The following is a 19,344-nucleotide window of genomic DNA, read 5'->3' on the forward strand; positions in this document are numbered from 1 at the left end:
CTTGGTAAAATGTGTGGTTTGTAGCATAGATCTAGTGTAACCTTCCTCCTAATACATTTATTACTTGCCAACAGATACTAATATGCATGGAAAATCCATCATAAAATCAGGGTTAGGTGATATCAAATGTCTGAGCCCCTTAAGGGTATGTTCACACGAGGTCATTACGTCCGTAATTGACGGACGTATTTCGGCCGCAAGTCCCGGACCGAACACAGTGCAGGGAGCCGGGCTCCTAGCATCATACTTATGTACGACGCTAGGAGTCCCTGCCTCGCTGCCGGACAACTATCCCGTACTGTAATCATGTTTTCGTACATAAGTATGATGCTAGGAGCCTGGCTCCCTGCACTGTGTTCGGACCGGTACTTGCGGCCGAAATACGTCCGTCAATTACGGACGTAATGACCTCGTGTGAACATACCCTTACTGTGCACTAATGAAGATGTGGTGCCCTTTTGAGTAAGGCCATGTTCACACAGCGTATTTCGGGACGTGAACCAGTTGGGTTACGCTCTGAAATATACTTAGAGGCTCTGTCACCAGATTTTGCAACCCCTATCTGCTATTGCAGCAGATAGGCGCTGCAATGTAGATTACAGTAACGTTTTTATTTTTAAAAAACGAGCATTTTTGGCCAAGTTATGACCATTTTTGTAGTTATGCAAATGAGGCTTGCAAAAGTCCAAGTGGGTGTGTTTAAAAGTAAAAGTCCAAGTGGGCGTGTATTATGTGCGTACATCGGGGCGTTTTTACTACTTTTACTAGCTGGGCGCTCTGATGAGAAGTATCATCCACTTCTCTTCAGAACGCCCAGCTTCTGGCAGTGCAGACACAGCGTGTTCTCGAGAGATCACGCTGTGACGTCACTCACAGGTCCTGCATCGTGTCAGACGAGCGAGGACACCGGCACCAGAGGCTTCAGTTGATTCTGCAGCAGCATCGGCGTTAGCAGGTAAGTCGATGTAGCTACTTACCTGCGAACGCTGATGCTGCTGCAGAATCAACTGTAGCCTCTGGTGCCGGTGTCCTCGCTCGTCTGACACGATGCAGGACCTGTGAGTGACGACACAGCGTGATCTCTCGAGAACACGACTGTGTCTGCACTGCCAGAAGCTGGGCGTTCTGAAGAGAAGTGGATGATACTTCTCATCAGAGCGCCCAGCTAGTAAAAGTATTAAAAACGCCCCGATGTACGCACCTAATACACGCCCACTTGGACTTTTGAACACACCCACTTGGACTTTTGCAAGCCTCATTTGCATAACTACAAAAATGCTCTTTTTTTAAAAATAAAAACGTTACTGTAATCTACATTGCAGCGCCTATCTGCTGCAATAGCAGATAGGGGTTGCAAAATCTGGTGACAGAGCCTCTTTAAACGCTTGCAAACACCTTCACATTGATTTCAATGGGAAATACACTGTGTAGTTCATCCATATTTTTAATGCTGCTGGATTAAAAAGCAACTCCAAAAAACTCTTAGGCCTCATTCACACGGCAGGGTTTCCCGGCCGGGTGCCGGCCGTTCATAAATCGGCCGGCACCCGGCTGCATTAGGAATGATAGACCCCTAATGGGGCTATTCACACGACCGATTTTTTGACGGCCGGAAAATCCGGCCGTCAAAAAATAGGACATGCTCTATCTTTGCCCGGGCACCCGGCCGCCCGGCTCCCATACAAGTCTATGGGGCCGGGTATTACACGGCCATCACCGGAATGTGTTCCGAGTGATGGCCGGGTTTCCCGGCGCTTGCGCTCTATCTCCTCCTCCTCACAGCGCAGAGTGCATGTGAGGAGGAGGAGTTGATGCCATTCTGACGAATGGCATCGCTGTACACTGTGTTGCAGGGCCGGGGTGTACAGCAGGTGGAGGGAGCGCTGCGCTGGCTCCCTTCCCCTGCTTGTTAAAAGCACCCTGGCTCGGCGACACCTTCGATGGCGCCGCTAGTAGTAGTAGCAGCAGCTGCTGCGGCTGCTACTACTGTAGCGACGCCACTATAGCAGAGCGGGGAGGTATCTCCCCGCTCTGCTATGTGCTAGCCGCACTTTAGCTCCTTGAAGGAGCGGAATCCCCGTGTTTTCGGGGATTCCGCTCCTGGACAGAGCGCTTGATGTCTCTGTCCATATCTGGGCAGTGACATCAGGGGAAACTCCTGAAGCGGAATCCCCGAACACATGGGGATTCCCCTTCAGGAGCTGCCGCTGATGTCACTGTCCGGATCTGCCCGGCCCGGCACGGATGCATAACTTTATGCAAACCGGCCGGGCAAAATGGCCGATTTTTACCGGCCGACACTCGGGCTCGGGAACGACCCGGTCGTGTGAATCCCGCCTTAGGGTATGTGCACACGCTAGCTGGCTTTTACGTCTGAAAAGACAGACTGTTTTCAGGAGAAAACAGCTGCCTCGTTTCAGACGTAAATGCTCCTCCTCGCATTTTGCGAGGCTTCTCTGACAGCCGTAAAGTTTGAGCTGTGCTTAATTGAGTTCAATGAAGAACGGCTTAAATTACGTCTGAAAGAAGTGTCCTGCACTTCTTTTGACTAGGCTGTATTTTTACGCGTCGTCGTTTGACAGCTGTCAAACGACGACGCGTAAATGACAGGTCGTCTGCACAGTACGTCGGCAAACCCATTCAAATGAATGGGCAGATGTTTGCCGACGTATTGTAGCCCTATTTTCAGACGTAAAACGAGGCATAATACGCCTTGTTTACGTCTGAAAATAGGTAGTGTGAACCCAGCCTTAGGGAAAATAGCTTCAAGTGACATGTTTTTGTTTTTAAACTATTTCCCATTGACACTTCAAAAAGCACTTTGAAATGTTTTTTGAGGCATATTTACAAAGTCACATGGATTTAGAGGCTGCTTTCTCTTGAGAGCAGCATTTAGATTTTCGGCCTGGACAGATGCTGTGTGAACATACCCGAACTGAACCCATAGTAGCATAAGAATTATGTAGAAGACCTTCAGACTCTGTCCGCTGTTGTATAGAGAACCTCAGTGGCGGATCCAGCTTAGTTGCTGTATTTCTCCATTTTCAGCTCATGGCATCCATTGCCTCTGTCGCAATCTTATGGAATGATGAAACATTTTGTAGAAGTTCTGCATCTAATATTTTAGTGTGTGAGAAATGTTAATTGCAGCTCCATATTTAGAAATCTCTTAGCAGGACTATATGATACATTGCATTAGATAGAATGTGTGGATATTACTCAGGAAAAATACAAAGTATGAAGGATTTATTTATTAGCAAAGGTTTGTTTTTTTGCAGCCTAAAAATAACACCTTGAGTAAGCCATATGTTCTAAACATTGGAGCAGATACTGTAACAGCGAGTCTTTACAAGCCTGTATGGCGAAATGCGTTCCTCAGCAGGGCAGTATTACCTCTGACACTCTAGTTTGTCAAAACCTGCTGGGAGTTGCAATACATCATCAGCAGTTTGAGGGATTCCTTCAATAAGCAGAACTTTTCTAGCAGAGTTCACATTGCCAAATGATCCATTCACAGTTAACAGAAAATTCTTGACTTGCTTTTACCCCATTCTGGAGTGTTCACTAAGGCCTCATGCACACAGCCCTAATTTTGATCTGCAATTATGGACCGATTAATTTCAATTGCGCACGGACACCTTCCCATAAATATATAGTAGAATGGCTCCGTTCAAAATAGGACGTCCTATTTTTTTTTATTTTACAGACTTTATAATGGGAACACAAATGCGGGTGACTGCAGCCGTGATCACGGCTACGGCCGTGTGCAGGGGACCTAAGAAAGCAGTGTTAACCCTGCAGTGAGGTCTTGACTAGCTTTTTGTCATTGCAGTAAAAAAAGTTACATCCAAAACTATTGTAACATCTAGAGTGTACAGGTATGCAATGGAAAATCAATGGCACAGTTATTAGATAAGCACTGTTCTTATTTCATCTAACTACCCCTGCAAGAAAAAAAAAATATATACACACACACATATAAAAAGCAAATTTGAGAATTCACAAATTCAACTTACATCTAAAACATTATTCAGTAATAATTTGCAAAATACATAATCTACTTACTATGAAGCCAGAGCTAAGTGAGCTACAACAAATGTTCATCAAACTACACAACTTAAAAAAAAAAAGTCTGTATAAACACTACAAGTAGTTCACTGGAGGAATTATTTTAATGTTCACATTTTTAATTTTATATTCGGGTGCTTCCTTAAATTCACCTCGTTCATTCTACCCTAACTTAAATCACGCAAAACTCTGCAATATTACATCTACAATTCCATTATATGCGTTTTTCGCCCGGAATTGTCACCTGTATCCTGGTCTACAAAATCCGTCATAGCCAGGCTGCCCACACCATTGAAGAGTGCTTCTGCAGCATCTTCTGGGGCCTCTGCTTCTTGTAAGAAGTTTTTGTTTTTCTCTCTTTTTATAAGTACGGCATATGGGGGTCTTCCTTGACAAGGTGAACCCTGTTTGTTTCATGTGCTTGAAGTCCACACATGCATCTGTTTTGCGATTTGATGGACGTAGCCAATATCCGGCCTTTGGTCTGGATCTGGGTAAATGCACATGCTGACCAATTCTCGTAACTGCAAAGGAATATAAAAAAAAAAAAGTAAGCGAGAACATTAGTTGTACTACATTTCATAAACTTGCTTAGTGTTTGGCAATAATCCTGAACCGTAATGAAACCCAAAAGTCTTTTTCCCATATTTTTTACAAGAAGCCTGTGCCTAAAATATTAATCAGAGCCAATCACCAGATACAGGTAACTACAGTTCTTCTACATACCCCATTAGGGCATATAAAACTTAGTGAGCTCGGCCCTGGCCATCCATGTTTTACATTTGAATGGCTGCCATGTAATACTAAGTTTTTCCAGCGGAGGCGCCTCAGATTTATACATACTTATCGCACATCTGCAAGCAAATTAAGCCAAAATGCTCAGCCTGGTTCTTTTCGATGCTGCTCTAATTTGGTTCTCTGTGTGGATGCTCTTTTGTATGACAGTCAAGTCTTAAGGCACAGCCTCAAGCAAGTAATCATCTCTCATTTAAAGACAACTACATTGCCAATTATTTCAAAGGTGATGCCCATTGTCCAAACTGAATAAACCACTAATTTGCTACGATAGAAAGTTCTGGTCCAGACAAAAATTTTTTAGCACACACAAATGTTTTGTTATTAAAGTTTAATAAATATAGTGGACTGCTTGGGATTGTTGGAACCAGATATTGGGCAGATCTTTGTTTAGGTGGTTGATCATATTTCTAAAAAGAAATAAATAATTGTGTAAAGTGTATAACTGAGGGTTTAACCCCTTAATGACCGGGCATGTTTGTACCTTAATGACCAAGCCAGATTTGTCAAATCTGGTATGTCTGACTTTATCAGAGAATAACTCTGTGAAAGTTTTGAATATCCAAGTAATTCTGACATTGTTTTTTCGTCACATGTTGTACTTTATTTTAGTGGTAAAAGTAGACTGATACGATTTGCGGAAATTAATTAAAAAATAGAAAAATGGAAGAAATTTTGTAAAAATTACCATTTTCCCCTATTTTTAACTGCAATATGTCACATATGTACACACATACTGTACAATTTTTTTAATTAAATATATATTTCTATCTCTTTACTCCATTTTGGCAGCACTTTTGAAAAAATAAAATAAATTTTCAGCAATTTAGAGGACTTACAAATTGAATAATAATTTTATAAATTTTGAAGTACATTTTGTTTTCCTGCACCAAGCCAGGTTTTCAGAGGCTCATAGGTGTCAGAATGGTGGAAACGCCCACAAATGACCCCATTTAGAAAACTAGACCCCTTAAGGTATTTACCTAAGGGTATAGTAAGTATTTTGACCCCACAGTTTTTTGCTAAATTGAATACATAGCAGGTGAAAAAAAAATAATTTCACTTTTTTTCATAAAAGTATCAGTTTGAAGACCAATTTCTTTGTAAAGCGACCATGAGAATGAAGAAACACACCACAAAATCTATCACCCTGTTTCTCCTGTTTTCAAAAATACCAACATTGTGGCCCTAATGCGCTGCCTGGACACACGGCAGGACCCAAAAGGAAGGGAGCACCCGGAGGCTTTCAGGACTCATATTTTGCTTGAAAATGTTTTAGGCCCCACTGTACATTTGGAGAGGCTTTGAGCTGCCAGAACGATAGAAACTCCCCATAAACTACCCCATTTCGAAAACTAGACTCCTTAAGGTATTTATCTAGGGGTATAGTTAGCATTTTGACCACACAGGTTTTTCGCTAAATATATTGAAATTAGTCTAAGAATTAAAATGTACTTTTTTTCTGAAACAACATAGAAATTTTTATTATTTACAAGGAATAACGAAGAAAATGCACCCCAACATTTGTAAAGCAATGTCTCCCGATTACGACAATACCCCATATGTGGTAATAAACTGCTGTTTGGACCCACAGCAGGGCTCAGAAGGGAAGGAGCGCCATTTGGATTTATGATTTTGCTGGAATGGTTTTCGGTGCCATGTCGCATTTGCAATGCACTGGAGGGACCAAAACAGTGGAAACTCACCAAAAGTGCCCCCATTTTGGAAAAACCTTCAAGGAATTTTTCACGGGTCTTTTGCAGAGTTTATTAGAATTAGGGCGCGAAAATTAATAAACATTTTTTCCACTAAAATGTTGCATTTTCTCATTTTCACAAGGGATAAAGGAGGAAAAAAACAACCATTTTTTTATAAAGCAATTTCTCCCGAGTACGGAAATACCCAACATGTGGTCATACGTTTTTTCATTAGAAATGAAGTAACCCTTTCAGGACTGATCCATTTTTTGCTTTCATATTTTAGATTTTCACTCCCCGCTTTCCAAGAGCCATAACTTTTTTATTTTTCCATCAATAGAGTGGTGTGAAGGCTTATTTGTTGTGGGACAATCTGTAGTTTTCATTGATACCATTTTGGGGTACATGCGAATTTTTTTGATCACTTTTTATTCAATTTTTTTGCAATCCTGAGCAAAAAACAGGAATTGTGACACCGTTTTTTAGTTTTTTTTTTTGCGGCGCTCACCGTACGCTATAAATGACATTTTTACTTTATTCTGCGGGTTGGTACGATTACGGCGATACTAGATGTATATAGGTTTGGTCCTTTTTTTTAGCGTTTGCGCAATAAAATGACTTATTTATAAAAAAAAAAAAATTCTGTGTCGCCATATTCTGAGAGCCATCATTTTTTAGTCAAAAAAGCTGTGTAAGGGCTTGTTTTTTGCGGGGCGGATAGAAGTTTTTATTGGTACTATTTTCGGGTACATGCGACTTTTTGATCACTTTTTATTCTTTATTTAGGGAGCGGTGGTGACCCAAAAAATTGCGATTCTGTCGTAGTTTTTTTATTGATTTTTTTTTTGGGGTGTTCATCGTGCGGGAAAAATAACATTATAGTTTTATAGTTTGGGTCGTTACGAACGCGGTGATACCAAATATGTGTACTTTTTTAACGTGTTCATTTTTTTTTCTATAATAAAAGTCTTATTATAGGAAAAAAAGCATTTAGTGTTTATAGAACTTATAACTTTTATTTTTACACTTTTTTTAAAACATTTTTATTACTTTTTTTTACTTTTTTAACTTGTCCCACTAGGGGACACTTAGTCTTGCAGCTTTGATCGCTGCTAGAGTACATTACACTACACACGTAGTGTAATGTACTCTAACTGTCATTGTGACGTAACTGTCACACTGACAGGAAGCAGAGGAGGAACGGCCGGAGGCTGTTGCTCCGAGGCTTCCGTGCATGGCAACCCGCAGGTCATTATCTGACCTCCGATTGCCGTGACAAGCATCGGTAGCCCCCACGATCACTTCGTGGGGGCTGCTGATGTGCTTCAAACCACTTAAATGCGGCGACGGCAATCCGTCGCCGCACTTAAGGGGTTAACTGCCGAAATCAGCGGCGATGGTCCGCTGTCCGGCGAGACTGATGTCTCAGCTGTCGGGGACAACTGTCAGCGCGGGTCTATCACTCTGTGTTTACACAGAGTGACAGTTTGAAATGCGGACGAAAATTAACGTCATGGTGCGGGAACTAGCAGCCGACCATGACGTTCATTTTCATCCTTGGTCGTTAAGGGGTTAAGAGAGCAAAGAACAGTAGAATTCTTGTTTTTCCCTCCAAACTTTAAACCAAAACACCATCTTGCATGTAAAATAGCTCCCACAATAAGCTTTGATATGGGATCCTAATGACAGGAAAGCACAGGAGCTCTTCTGGATGTGTCTCTGTAGTAAGATAGTGATAAGGCTGGAAAAAAAAAAAAGGAATAAAGACAGAACGCTGATAGGAAGACAAAATATGGAGGTCATTTCTCAGTAGGTCAGGCTACAGCAAGGGAAAGAAAATTGGTAAAGGTGTGCATACAGCAGCAACCCCAATACTGCCAGATTAAAAAAAAGTTTACTACCATTCTCCGTGAAGCGTGACTGAAGAAAATCCTAATTGTATCATGAAGGGTTAAAACTCTAAGGTCACAGGATGAATGGACCAGTCTTCTGTCAAGTTTCCACATAAGGGTCACCCAGTTACCTTACAACTCAGCTACTAGTCCTTCTCAATGCATTAGAATATCATCAAAAAGTTAATTTATTTCAGTAATTCAAAAAGTAGAACATTATATAGATTCATTACACACAGAGTGATGTATTTCCAGCATTTTTCCTTTTAATGCTGATTATGGCTAACAGTTGATGAAAACCCAAAATTTAGTTTCTCAAAGTTAGAATATTGGGTAAAAGTTGAAGATTGTAGACTCATGGTGTCACTCTAATCAGATAATCAACACAAAACACCTGCAAAGGTTTCCTAAGCCTTTACATGGTCCAACAGTCTGCTTCAGGAGGCTACACAAACATGGGGAAGACTGCAGACTGGACAGGTGTCCAGAAGACAGTCATTGACACCCTCCACAGGGAGGGTGAGCCACAAAAGGACATTGCTATAAAAGGTGGCTGTTCACAGAGTACTATATCCAAGCATATTAATGGAAAGTTGAGAGGAAGGAAAAAGTGTTGTAGAAATAGGTGCACAAGCAACAGGGATAACCGCAGCCTTGAAAGGATTGTCAAGAAAATGCCATTCAAGAATCTGGGGGAGATTCACAAGGAGTGGACTGCGGCTGGAGTCAGTGCTTCAAAAGACACTACACACAGACGTATCCAGGACATTGGCTACAACTGTCGCATTCCTTGACCACGTCAGAAGCGTCTTACCTGGGCTAAGGAGGAGAACAGAGACTGGTCTGTTGCTCAGTGTCTAAAGTCCTGTTTTCAGATGAAAGTAAATTTTGCATTTCATTTGGAAAACAAGATCCTGGAGGAAGAGCGGAGAGACATCAATCCAAGTTTCTTGCGGTCCAGTGTGAAGTTTCCACAGTCAGTGATGGTTTGGGGGCCAGGTCATCTGCTGGTGTTGGTCCACTGTGTTATATCAAGTCCAGAGTCATCGCAGCATCTAGCAGGAAATTTTCGAGCACTTCGTTCTTCCCTCTGCTGACCAGCTTTATGGTGATTTCATTTTCCAGCAGGACTTGGCACCTGCCGACACTGCCAAAAGTACCAATACTTGGTGTGCTTGATTGGCCAGCAAACTCGCCTGACCTAAACCCCATAGAGAATCTATAGGGTATTGTCAAGAGGAAGACACCAGACCCAACAATGCAGACCAGCTGAAGGCCAATATCAAAGCAACCTGGGCTTCCATAACACCTCAGCAGTGCCACAGGCTGATCGCCTCCATGCCACGCGGCATTGATGCAGTAATTCATGCAAAAGGAGCCCCGACCAAGTATTGAGGGCATATAATGTACATACTTTTCAGTAAATCAACATTTTGGTATTAAAAATCATTTTTGAAATTGGGTTTATATAATATTCTGAGAGATTAAATTTGGGGTTTTCATTAACTGTTAATCATCAACGTTAAAAGAAAAAAATGCTGGAAATAGATCACTCTGTGTGTAATAAATCTATATAATATGAGTTTCACTTTCTGAATTTAATTACTGAAATTAATTAACTTTTTGATGATACTCTAATTCATTGACAAGGACCTATAGTGTTTAGTATTTCAACACCACTTTCTGATGTCAATGCTGTGGATCCACTACTATTCCCTGTTGTATTTGTCATAACTGGGTCACTGTAGCCCTGCCCACTTTTGTGAAGCCAAAAAGTAAAATTTTTCTACACGTAGAAAGGTTGATAAATTCCCCCTAAAATGTTCACGGAATGTCATTGTTATATATAAAGTATTTTGTTTCCTTGAATTATTATAAGATAAAAAAAACCTTTATCACTTATCCCCAGGCTAGGTGATGAATGTCTGTTCTGTGGAGGTCCGACAGCTAGGAACCCCGCTAATCCTGGATACGTGGATCCCCAAGGATGTGCTATGTGAATGGAGCAGTACAGCACATGCTCGGTCACTATTAAATTCCCTTTCTATCGGGCTGCCGGAGACAGCCAAACGCTCTCTCCGGCAGCTCCATAGGCAGTGAATAGAGTGGTGACCGAGCATGTGCCATGCAATCCATTCACATAGCGCACCCGGTATCCCCCGTTCTCAGGATTGGTGATGGTCCCCCCTCCCCCAATGATCAGACCTTTATAATCTACCCTGTGGATAATAGATGAGAAGTCATGATTATGACAAAGCCCTTTTGAGACATTGTATGGCACTGAACAATATTTAGTGGGAAACAAAAACCCCACAGTATGTGGTTCTTTTTAAAGCAAGGTCGTCATATCTGCCCATAGGGGATGTTAGGCTTGTTTGTAGGGCTGGGCCATTAATCGAAAAATAATCAATCTATATTCAGCGCAATTAATAGAAGTCGTCTTGCGAATTTGGGGTTTTATAAATTTTCTCCCGGTTTAAATTGTATCTGCATCTTCAGGATGCAAATACAGTTGAATCCAATGGTAGAGCAGGGGACCGTATTGTCCCTGCTCTACCATTCACTACGTATCGCTGGACGGGAGGCAGTGGTGTCAACACACCTGTCTCGCCGAGCTGCACAGACCAGAGGAGGAGAAGGATCTCCTCCACTCGTCATTGAAGCGGGGTTAGGGGAATATGTTTATTATTATTTTTATCAGGCACTATTGGGGGCATTATACAGAGTGGAAGTCAGTTATGGGGGCATTATACGGTGTGGGGAGCAGTCTGGGCGCAATATACTGCATGGGGGGGCAGTGTCCAGGGGTATATTATATACCGCAGGCTCAGGATAAATATTAATTCAATGGCGTAGCCTGCAAATAGGGGTGTCTCCGAAAATAATTGTACAATAATTGTAATCGAGGTTACATGTTTAATTAATCTTGATTTTGATCATATTTGGCCAGCCCTACTTGTCTGTCACATAAGACACCAGTGTATAATAAATGGCTCGTGGTAGTTCAGGCCCTGTTACAGATTTTGCATTGGGGCCCAGGTGCTACAAGATACGTCTCGGACACTGTTTTATATCCCTGAGGAGATCCATATAGGCATACAGTGGCATACTTCGCTCATAGCAAAAAAAATAAAATATATATATATATATATAGATTATTATTTTTTTTAAAAACTACAGCCCTCTGTAAGGAATAGCGTAGTCTACTACACTGCTCTATACAAAAAACAAAGAAGGTATATTGGCCAGGCATATGCCAAAAAGACATGTCGGGTGAAGGTGGGCCTATCGATACATTACAAATCTACTGCTATGAATAGGGCCATTCAGACCAGTTTTTCACATCTGTGTGCTGTCAGAGTGCAGAACTGACTGAACACTGACACATTAAAGTCATTGGGCTAATTCACATGTCCGATTTTCCTGCAAGAACTGGTGGACCAACAGTAGGAAGGGGTCCACGTGTTGTACAATTTTTTTTCAAGCGCTATTGAATTGAATGGGCGAGTCAAGTGCAAGAATCGTACCAAAGTAGTGCAATCCAAGATTTTCGCTGGAGGAAACCTCCAGCAAAAACCTTAAATTGAACTACTTTGGTCCGATTCTCGCACTTGACTCGCCCATTCAAGTCAATAACTCTTGGAAAAAATTCGTACAGCACATGGACACCTTCAGTTTTTCACAGATGGCCTTCTAGGAGATGCTAAAGAGAATGCAGAAAGTTGTTTTTGTTTTGACAGACGAAAAATAAAATCTGTGAAAAACTGATGACCATTGATGCTACATTAAAAACGTACACACGCACTCTGACACTATACTGATTGCACTTTGATGTAAAATAATCACTTTTTCCCTGGTGAAACAGACAAAAGTTTACATTGCTCGTCTGAATGTAGCATAAGTGGTTCACCACAAGACTGCAACAGCTGTCACTTTTACAGAGCATTGATAGGAGAGTGTGTAGCTTCACACGCAGGCATGGCAGAGAAATCAGGTCTTAAAAAAAAAAAATAAAGAAATCCGTTAACAGCATTGTGCAACTTGATACATATCTAAAGATCATTTTTCCATGTCAAAAGGAAAACTTAGCATAGAAAAAGCTCAGCCATGTCCTCTCTCCTTGCAATCCTATGTCTGGCTGTAAGACAACTGGCTGCAGCAGGAGCCTCCCACCTCTGCCCTCTCAGTAGGACACAAAGATCATTATACTCCGCCCCCTCAGCCGTTCACCAGCCAAAAATACAAGACTGTTTCAGGAACATGCAGACTGACACACAGTGTGAGCACATTAATCTGTTTTATCATTCACTTCTAGGTTTCGTGTTCCTTTAAACCCTCTTAGACCCCTGCTAGACAGACAGAGAGCAGTTGAGGAAAGGTCATGCTGCAGCAAGTTAAATCTTAAACCAAGTTAGATCAGCTCAGCCCTGTTCACAATTGAAAGGTGCTGAGCTGCAAAACCAGACAACAACCAATGGACAAGAGTTGCGTGCTGTTTCTTATAAGGATGTTTTTAATGTTATAAATGCACTTGCTAGACACAGTCCGTGCCCTCATTGTGCACAATTCTGCCATATACTCTAAACAGAAATAACACCGTGCTGTACCAATAATGCCGGCAGACGGTAAAAAAAAAAAAAAAAACTCTGTGGCCTCCTTTAAATGATTAGTTTACTTGGCAATGTGCTTGTTAATAATGCAGGCAGAGCTAAAACCTGCAGAAGAGAAAGTGTCAAATATAAGAAGGTTAATCCATCACTCATTTACCGACGTCAATATATTTATCACCACAAAAAAAAGATCCCATTGTTTGAAAAGGAATTAGATGCAGTTTCTTTGGATGCCGTTCTTATCCGACAGGCAGATGATTGATCTACTGCCTTCCATAATCTGCTTTTGTGTTAAACTGCTTATTGCACCCATTATACAATATTACAAAGTGTTTTTCCCTGTGCGGCGTCACTGATAATTCTCCCTGAACTTTACCTCACCTGTTCTTATATGAATAGGTAAAGGAACATGGATTATGCTGACCAATCAACGGATGGCGGAAAACAAGAGAACCCAAGGGTATTAAAGAAACCCTCCGATAAAGACGCATGCCGTATTATACATAGTGCAGGGCCTGAAGGGGCAATGCATGACTTCTACTTTTGGTGGTTTTTTTTAATCTCAGTCTTGAACCACCTCCCTCAGTCCCTGAACTATGCATAACACATTTGGGCAGACTTACTCTGTCTGGAATTTGTCAAAAAGTGCTCCAAATTTGTGTGCAAATGGATGTTTCTTAAAAGTGTCTAGAAAATTAGGTGTGACTTAGTGGGAAAGGAGGTGTGGCTTAAGATTCACCAAATTGCATCAGTTGAGAAGTCAGCCAAAAGTTGGTACAAGGAAACGAAAAGTGTCAAGCAAGATGCACCACATTTATACAGCATGCACCAGTCATACATTTGGCGCATCTTCCGCTTTTCTGGTGTAAGTTTACATTATCTTAAACACTGCCACTGGGAGCACATGCAAAGGTGAGCTCTTTATCTGTTCACATGTTGTGGTATCGGTTTCTTTGGTGCTGCACCTGTCGGGGGACGTTGGCCAGAGCCAAGATGGCTTGACAGCAAGGGCGCCTTTGGGCCTCTGGATTGCTCCCTCTGTGGGAGCGGTGTTGGAGTGGCCGCCATGAGGTGCTGCAACTAATAGAGTAGGGATCCACTTTAAAGAGGTCGTCGTGAAGTGGCAAGTGGGCTTATACAATTTGATCAAAATGTTAACAAAGAACCTCACTCTCATAATAATTTTTGCTTATCAGCTATATATTAATGTGTATACGCAGTCCATGTCTTGTCTAAAGCATTGGTATTAAACAGTATTAGTAAATCGGACCCAATGTATCAGTATTTCCTGGCATGCTCATATTTTTTTTTATTTCAATTTTTTTATATAGTGCCCAATGTGGCCATTTACACACACTAATATTTTGAAATGGTCAGATTGTTTGAATATCTTCTGCAAAAAGTTGTTCCTCATCCATGACATTATTGGCAGCTTGGTGGGTCAATGGTTAGTACGGTGTTCTTGTGATATAGAGGAAAGAGACATAGATAAGAGAGAGATAAGATATGAGAGAGAGAGATAGATAGATAGGATATGAGAGAGATAAGATAGGATATGAGAGAAATAGATAAGATATGAGAGAGATAGATAAGATATGAGAGAGATAGATAAGATATGAGAGAGATAGATAAGATATGAGAGAGATAGATAAGATATGAGAGAGATAAGTTATGAGAGAGATATACAGATATGAGAGAGATATACAGATATGAGAGAGATATACAGATATGAGAGAGATATATAGATATGAGAGATATATAGATATGAGAGAGATATATAGATATGAGAGAGATATATAGATATGAGATATATATATATATATATATATATATGAGAGAGATATGAGAGAAAGACGAGAGAAAGATATGAGAGAGCTATGAGTGATAGACATGAGAGAGATAGATAGATATGAGAGAGAGAGAGATATGAGAGAGAGAGAGAGATATGAGAGAGAGATATGAGAGATAGATAGATAGATAGATGCACACACAATGACGTCCTTTATAATCAGCAGCTGGAATATTCAAGGCCTCAACACCTCAGCCTTTGGATGCAAAATTAACGATCCAGACTTCAACCAAAGACTGAAAAATATTGATATACAAATCCTCCTGGAAACATGGACTAGGACAGAGAATGAATCCCTGGTGCCCACTGGATACAGGGAAATCTCTGTCCCCGCCCTGAAAATAAAAACATCAAGCAGGGCCGGTGTTCAGGAGGAATATTAGTCTGGTACAAAGAGGAGCTCCATGAGCAGATCAAAGCCGTGAAGCGAGGAGACAGCCACATCTGGATAAGAATAGGCAGCTCCATCCTCACCTCCCAGTCTGACATGTACCTCTGTGCAATGTACATCGCACCGCCAGAGTCCCCGTACTCCAACCCAGACAGCTTTGAGATTATACAAAGGGAAGCCGCCAATTTCCAGACCCTGTGCAGCGTTCTCTTCTACGGAGACCTCAATGCAAGAACGGGGAGAGATAAAGACTACCTGACCAATGATGGAAACATCTTCATCTTTGGAGCAGAGGCCGGCTGTCATAACTCCCTACAGAAAGAGAGAAACAGCTATGACAGCACCGTCAACAAAAGTGGCAAAAAAACTACTGAATCTATGTCGAAGCTTAGGACAACACATACTGAATGGCCGCACCAAGGGAGACTCTTTAGGAAGGTATACACTAAACTCCCATGTAGGCAGCAGTGTAGTAGACTAAGCCATCACGGACATGGACCCCGCAAACATTGGCACACTCCTAGTCACTCCACAAATGCACCTGTCAGATCACAACCAATTACTTCTATACATCAAATCCACAAACAAACCATCTGCACAAAAACCACATCAAACCAGCCTCTTCAACCTGCCGCCATCTTTTAAATGGTCCAAAACGTCAACTATAAAATATAAAGAGACAATCAACAGACTAGAAGTGCAAGAGATGCTTTACAACCTCTACAACAAGGTGTATGAGACAAGCCCAGGAGGGGTAAATCAGGCCGTAAATGACCTCAATAATATATTTTATACCATGGCAGAGAGGTCTGACCTGAAAAGATGTGACTACAAGAGGCCACAAGAAATACATTCTAACGGTTGGTTTGACCGTGAGTGCAAAGAAGTACGGAAGACCCTAAGAACTGCCTCAAATAAGAAGCACCGAGATCCAAACAACACCGGTCTGAAGGAGGCCTACAGCAACATACAGAGGCAATACAAGACCATCCGAAAGAAAAAACAAAGTCACATCTCCACGAAACTTACCCAACTCCAAGATGCCCTCCATGACATCTCGTTCTGGGAATTATGGAAACACATGGGCAAAAATTGCAAGAAAAACAACCTTCATATCCAAAATGGCAACATCTGGCTCCAATATTTCAGGGACCTCTACAAAGATATCCCAAAAGACGGACAAAGCCAAGAACAAAAACAAATAATATCAAAATTGAAGGCGATGGAGGAAACACTTAAAGATTCTCAAAACCCCCTGGATACACCAATAACACTGCAAGAAGTAACAGAGAGAACCTCAGACATAAGGTGTAAAAGATCCAGCGGCCTAGACGGAATCTCACCAGAAATGATAAAACACAGCCAACCAGAAATACAGGCCGCAATAGTAAAACTATTTAATATGGTGCCAAGTGCCGGCTACTTCCCTCAAATCTGGAACCAAGGCCTTATAACACCAATCCACAAGAGTGGGGACAGGTATGACCCAGCCAACTACCGAGGGATATGTGTCAGCAGCAACCTGGGGAAACTGTTCAACAGCATCCTAAATAAGAGAATCCTCAGCTTCCTCACCCAGCACAATGTCCTCAACCAAAGCCAAGCTGGGTTCATGCCAAACCACCGCACCACTGACCACATCTACACCCTGCGCAGCCTCATCAAGAGCCACGTCCACAATACAAAGCATGGGAAGATTTACGCCTGTTTTGTGGACTTTAAGAAGGCATTCGACTCAGTGTGGCAACCGGGCCTATTCCTCAAACTGCTGGAGAGCGGAATAGGAGGTAAAACCTATGACGTCATCAGAAGATGCAGCGTGAAGGTGAACGGGAGAAGAACGGCTGATTTCCAGCAGAGCCGAGGAGTCAGACAAGGCTGCAGCCTCAGTCCAACGCTCTTCTACATCAATGAACTGGCCACAGCTCTGGAATCCTCCTCAGCACCAGGTCTCACCCTCCATGACACCCAGGTGAAATTTCTGTTGTATGCAGATGACCTTCTGCTGCTATCACCAACCGAGAAAGGTCTCCAAGACAACCTGCAAATCCTAGAAAAATTCAGCTCCACGTGGGCACTACCCATCAATGCAAAGAAAACCAACATCATGGTGTTCCAGAGGAGAAACTCAAAATCCCCCAGGAACCCGACCTTCACACTAAATAACGCCACACTCACAGCGACCGACAGGTACACCTACCTGGGCCTAGAAATCAACCAATCAGGAAGCTTTAAACAAGCCACCGAGATGCTGAAAGACAAGGCGTGCAAAACCTTCTATGCCATCAGAAGAAAACTATCACCTCAAACCACCAGTAACGGTCTGGCTTAAGATCTTTGACTCCATCATCTCCCCAATCCTCCTGTATGCCAGTGAAGTCTGGGGTCCGGACACATACCCAGACTGGTCAAGGTGGGATTCCAGCCCAACAGAAATTTTCCACCTAGAATTCTGCAAACACCTTCTCCAAGTCAATCGGAGTACCACAAATAGCGCCTGTCAAGCCGAACTGGGCAGATTCCCACTACACCTCACAATCCAAATAAGGGCGCTATCATTCTGGGCCCATCTACATAGCAGCAGGCAAAGTTCCTATCACCATAAAGCCTTGCTATACCAAGGGATCCCAGGTAAACCAGGCCCCCCAGAACATCTCAACCTGACCCGGCCTGAAGAAAATGTCACTCAGCGCGGCCTCACAAAAGCCGAAATCAAGAAGACAATAAACGAGGGCCAAGAGGAGTATATCAGTGACTGGAGGAACGACATAAAGACATCCCAGAAACTGACAATATACCGGAGTCTACAGAGACAATATAAACTGGCGCCATATCTGGAGAAACTGCCAAAACCAGAGAAAGACAGATCCTGAGCCGCTACAGACTGAGCGCCCACAACCTGCTCATCGAATCCGGGCGCCACAGACAAAACTACAAGCCCAGGGAGAGCCGACTGTGCCAACAGTGCGACCAGGAGGCCGTGGAGGATGAGGCCCACTTCCTGCTACACTGCTCCAAATACTCAGCAGTGAGGGACACTCACTTCAGGAGACTCTCTGATCTCTTACCGGACTTCAGCTCCATGGAAGAGGAAGAGAAACTGTACATCCTGCTGGGTGAAGAGGAAAACACAGTGGGCATAGCGGCACAATATGTCACTGCATGCCATAGACTGAGAGAGACATGATATGCCATGGACTTGTATAACCCCGACCCTAGATGTGTCCCTATTCTCCAATCCCTCAGTCCGTATCCCTCATTCCCTTACTTCTTACTTGCTTTGGCAATGCTAATGTGTATTTGGTCCTGCCAATAAAGCTTCTTTGAATTGAATTGATAGATATGAGAGAGAGAGATAGATATGAGAGAGATAGATATGAGAGATATAGATACATATGAGAGAGATAGATATGAGAGATAGATAGATATGAGAAAGAGAGATAGATATGAGAGAGAGAGATAGATATGAGAGAGATAGGTAGATATGAGAGAGATAGATAGATATGAGAGATATAGATACATATGAGAGAGAGAGAGAGATAGATAGATATTAGAGAGATAGATATGAGAGAGAGATAGATATGAGAGAGATAGGTAGATATGAGAGAGAGAGATAGATAGATATGAGAGAGATAGATAGATATGAGAGAGATAGATAGATATGAGAGAGATGTGGGTGCAAGCCCTGGGGAGCAGACCAAGATCCCAGCTATACAGTTATCCAAAAACCAGGCAGCACACCGTAGTTGAAGTGTAAAAAATGAGGGTATTTTATTGCCCCATGTGCGACATTTCAGCTCTATCCTGTCTAGAGCCTTTCTCAAGCCTGAGAAAGGCTCTAGAGGATAGAGCTGAAACGTCGCACATGGGGCAATAAAGTACCCTCATTTTTTACACTTCAACTACGGTGTGCTGCCTGTTTTTTTGATTACTAGATAGATAGATATGAGAGAGAGATATAGATAGATATGAGAGAGATATAGATAGAGATATAGATAGATATGAGAGAGAGATATAGATAGATATGAGAGAGATATAGATA

General features: G+C 42.2%; 1 protein-coding gene across 2 annotated transcripts in view; it reads right to left on the reverse strand.

Moving 5' to 3' along the window:
- Window positions 1-3,233: 3,233 nt before the first annotated feature.
- NEK6 (NIMA related kinase 6) overlaps window positions 3,234-19,344 on the reverse strand; it is a 184,523-nt gene continuing 168,412 nt past the window's right edge. For both annotated transcript variants that reach the window (XM_075834220.1, XM_075834221.1), the window contains exon 11: window positions 3,234-4,592. In XM_075834220.1, the coding sequence (XP_075690335.1) occupies window positions 4,482-4,592 (111 nt within the window). In that variant the 3' untranslated portion in view covers window positions 3,234-4,481. The remainder of the gene's footprint in view (window positions 4,593-19,344) is intronic.

Source organism: Rhinoderma darwinii, chromosome 8 (genome assembly GCF_050947455.1).
Source record: "Rhinoderma darwinii isolate aRhiDar2 chromosome 8, aRhiDar2.hap1, whole genome shotgun sequence".
NCBI classification, from domain to species: domain Eukaryota; kingdom Metazoa; phylum Chordata; class Amphibia; order Anura; family Rhinodermatidae; genus Rhinoderma; species Rhinoderma darwinii.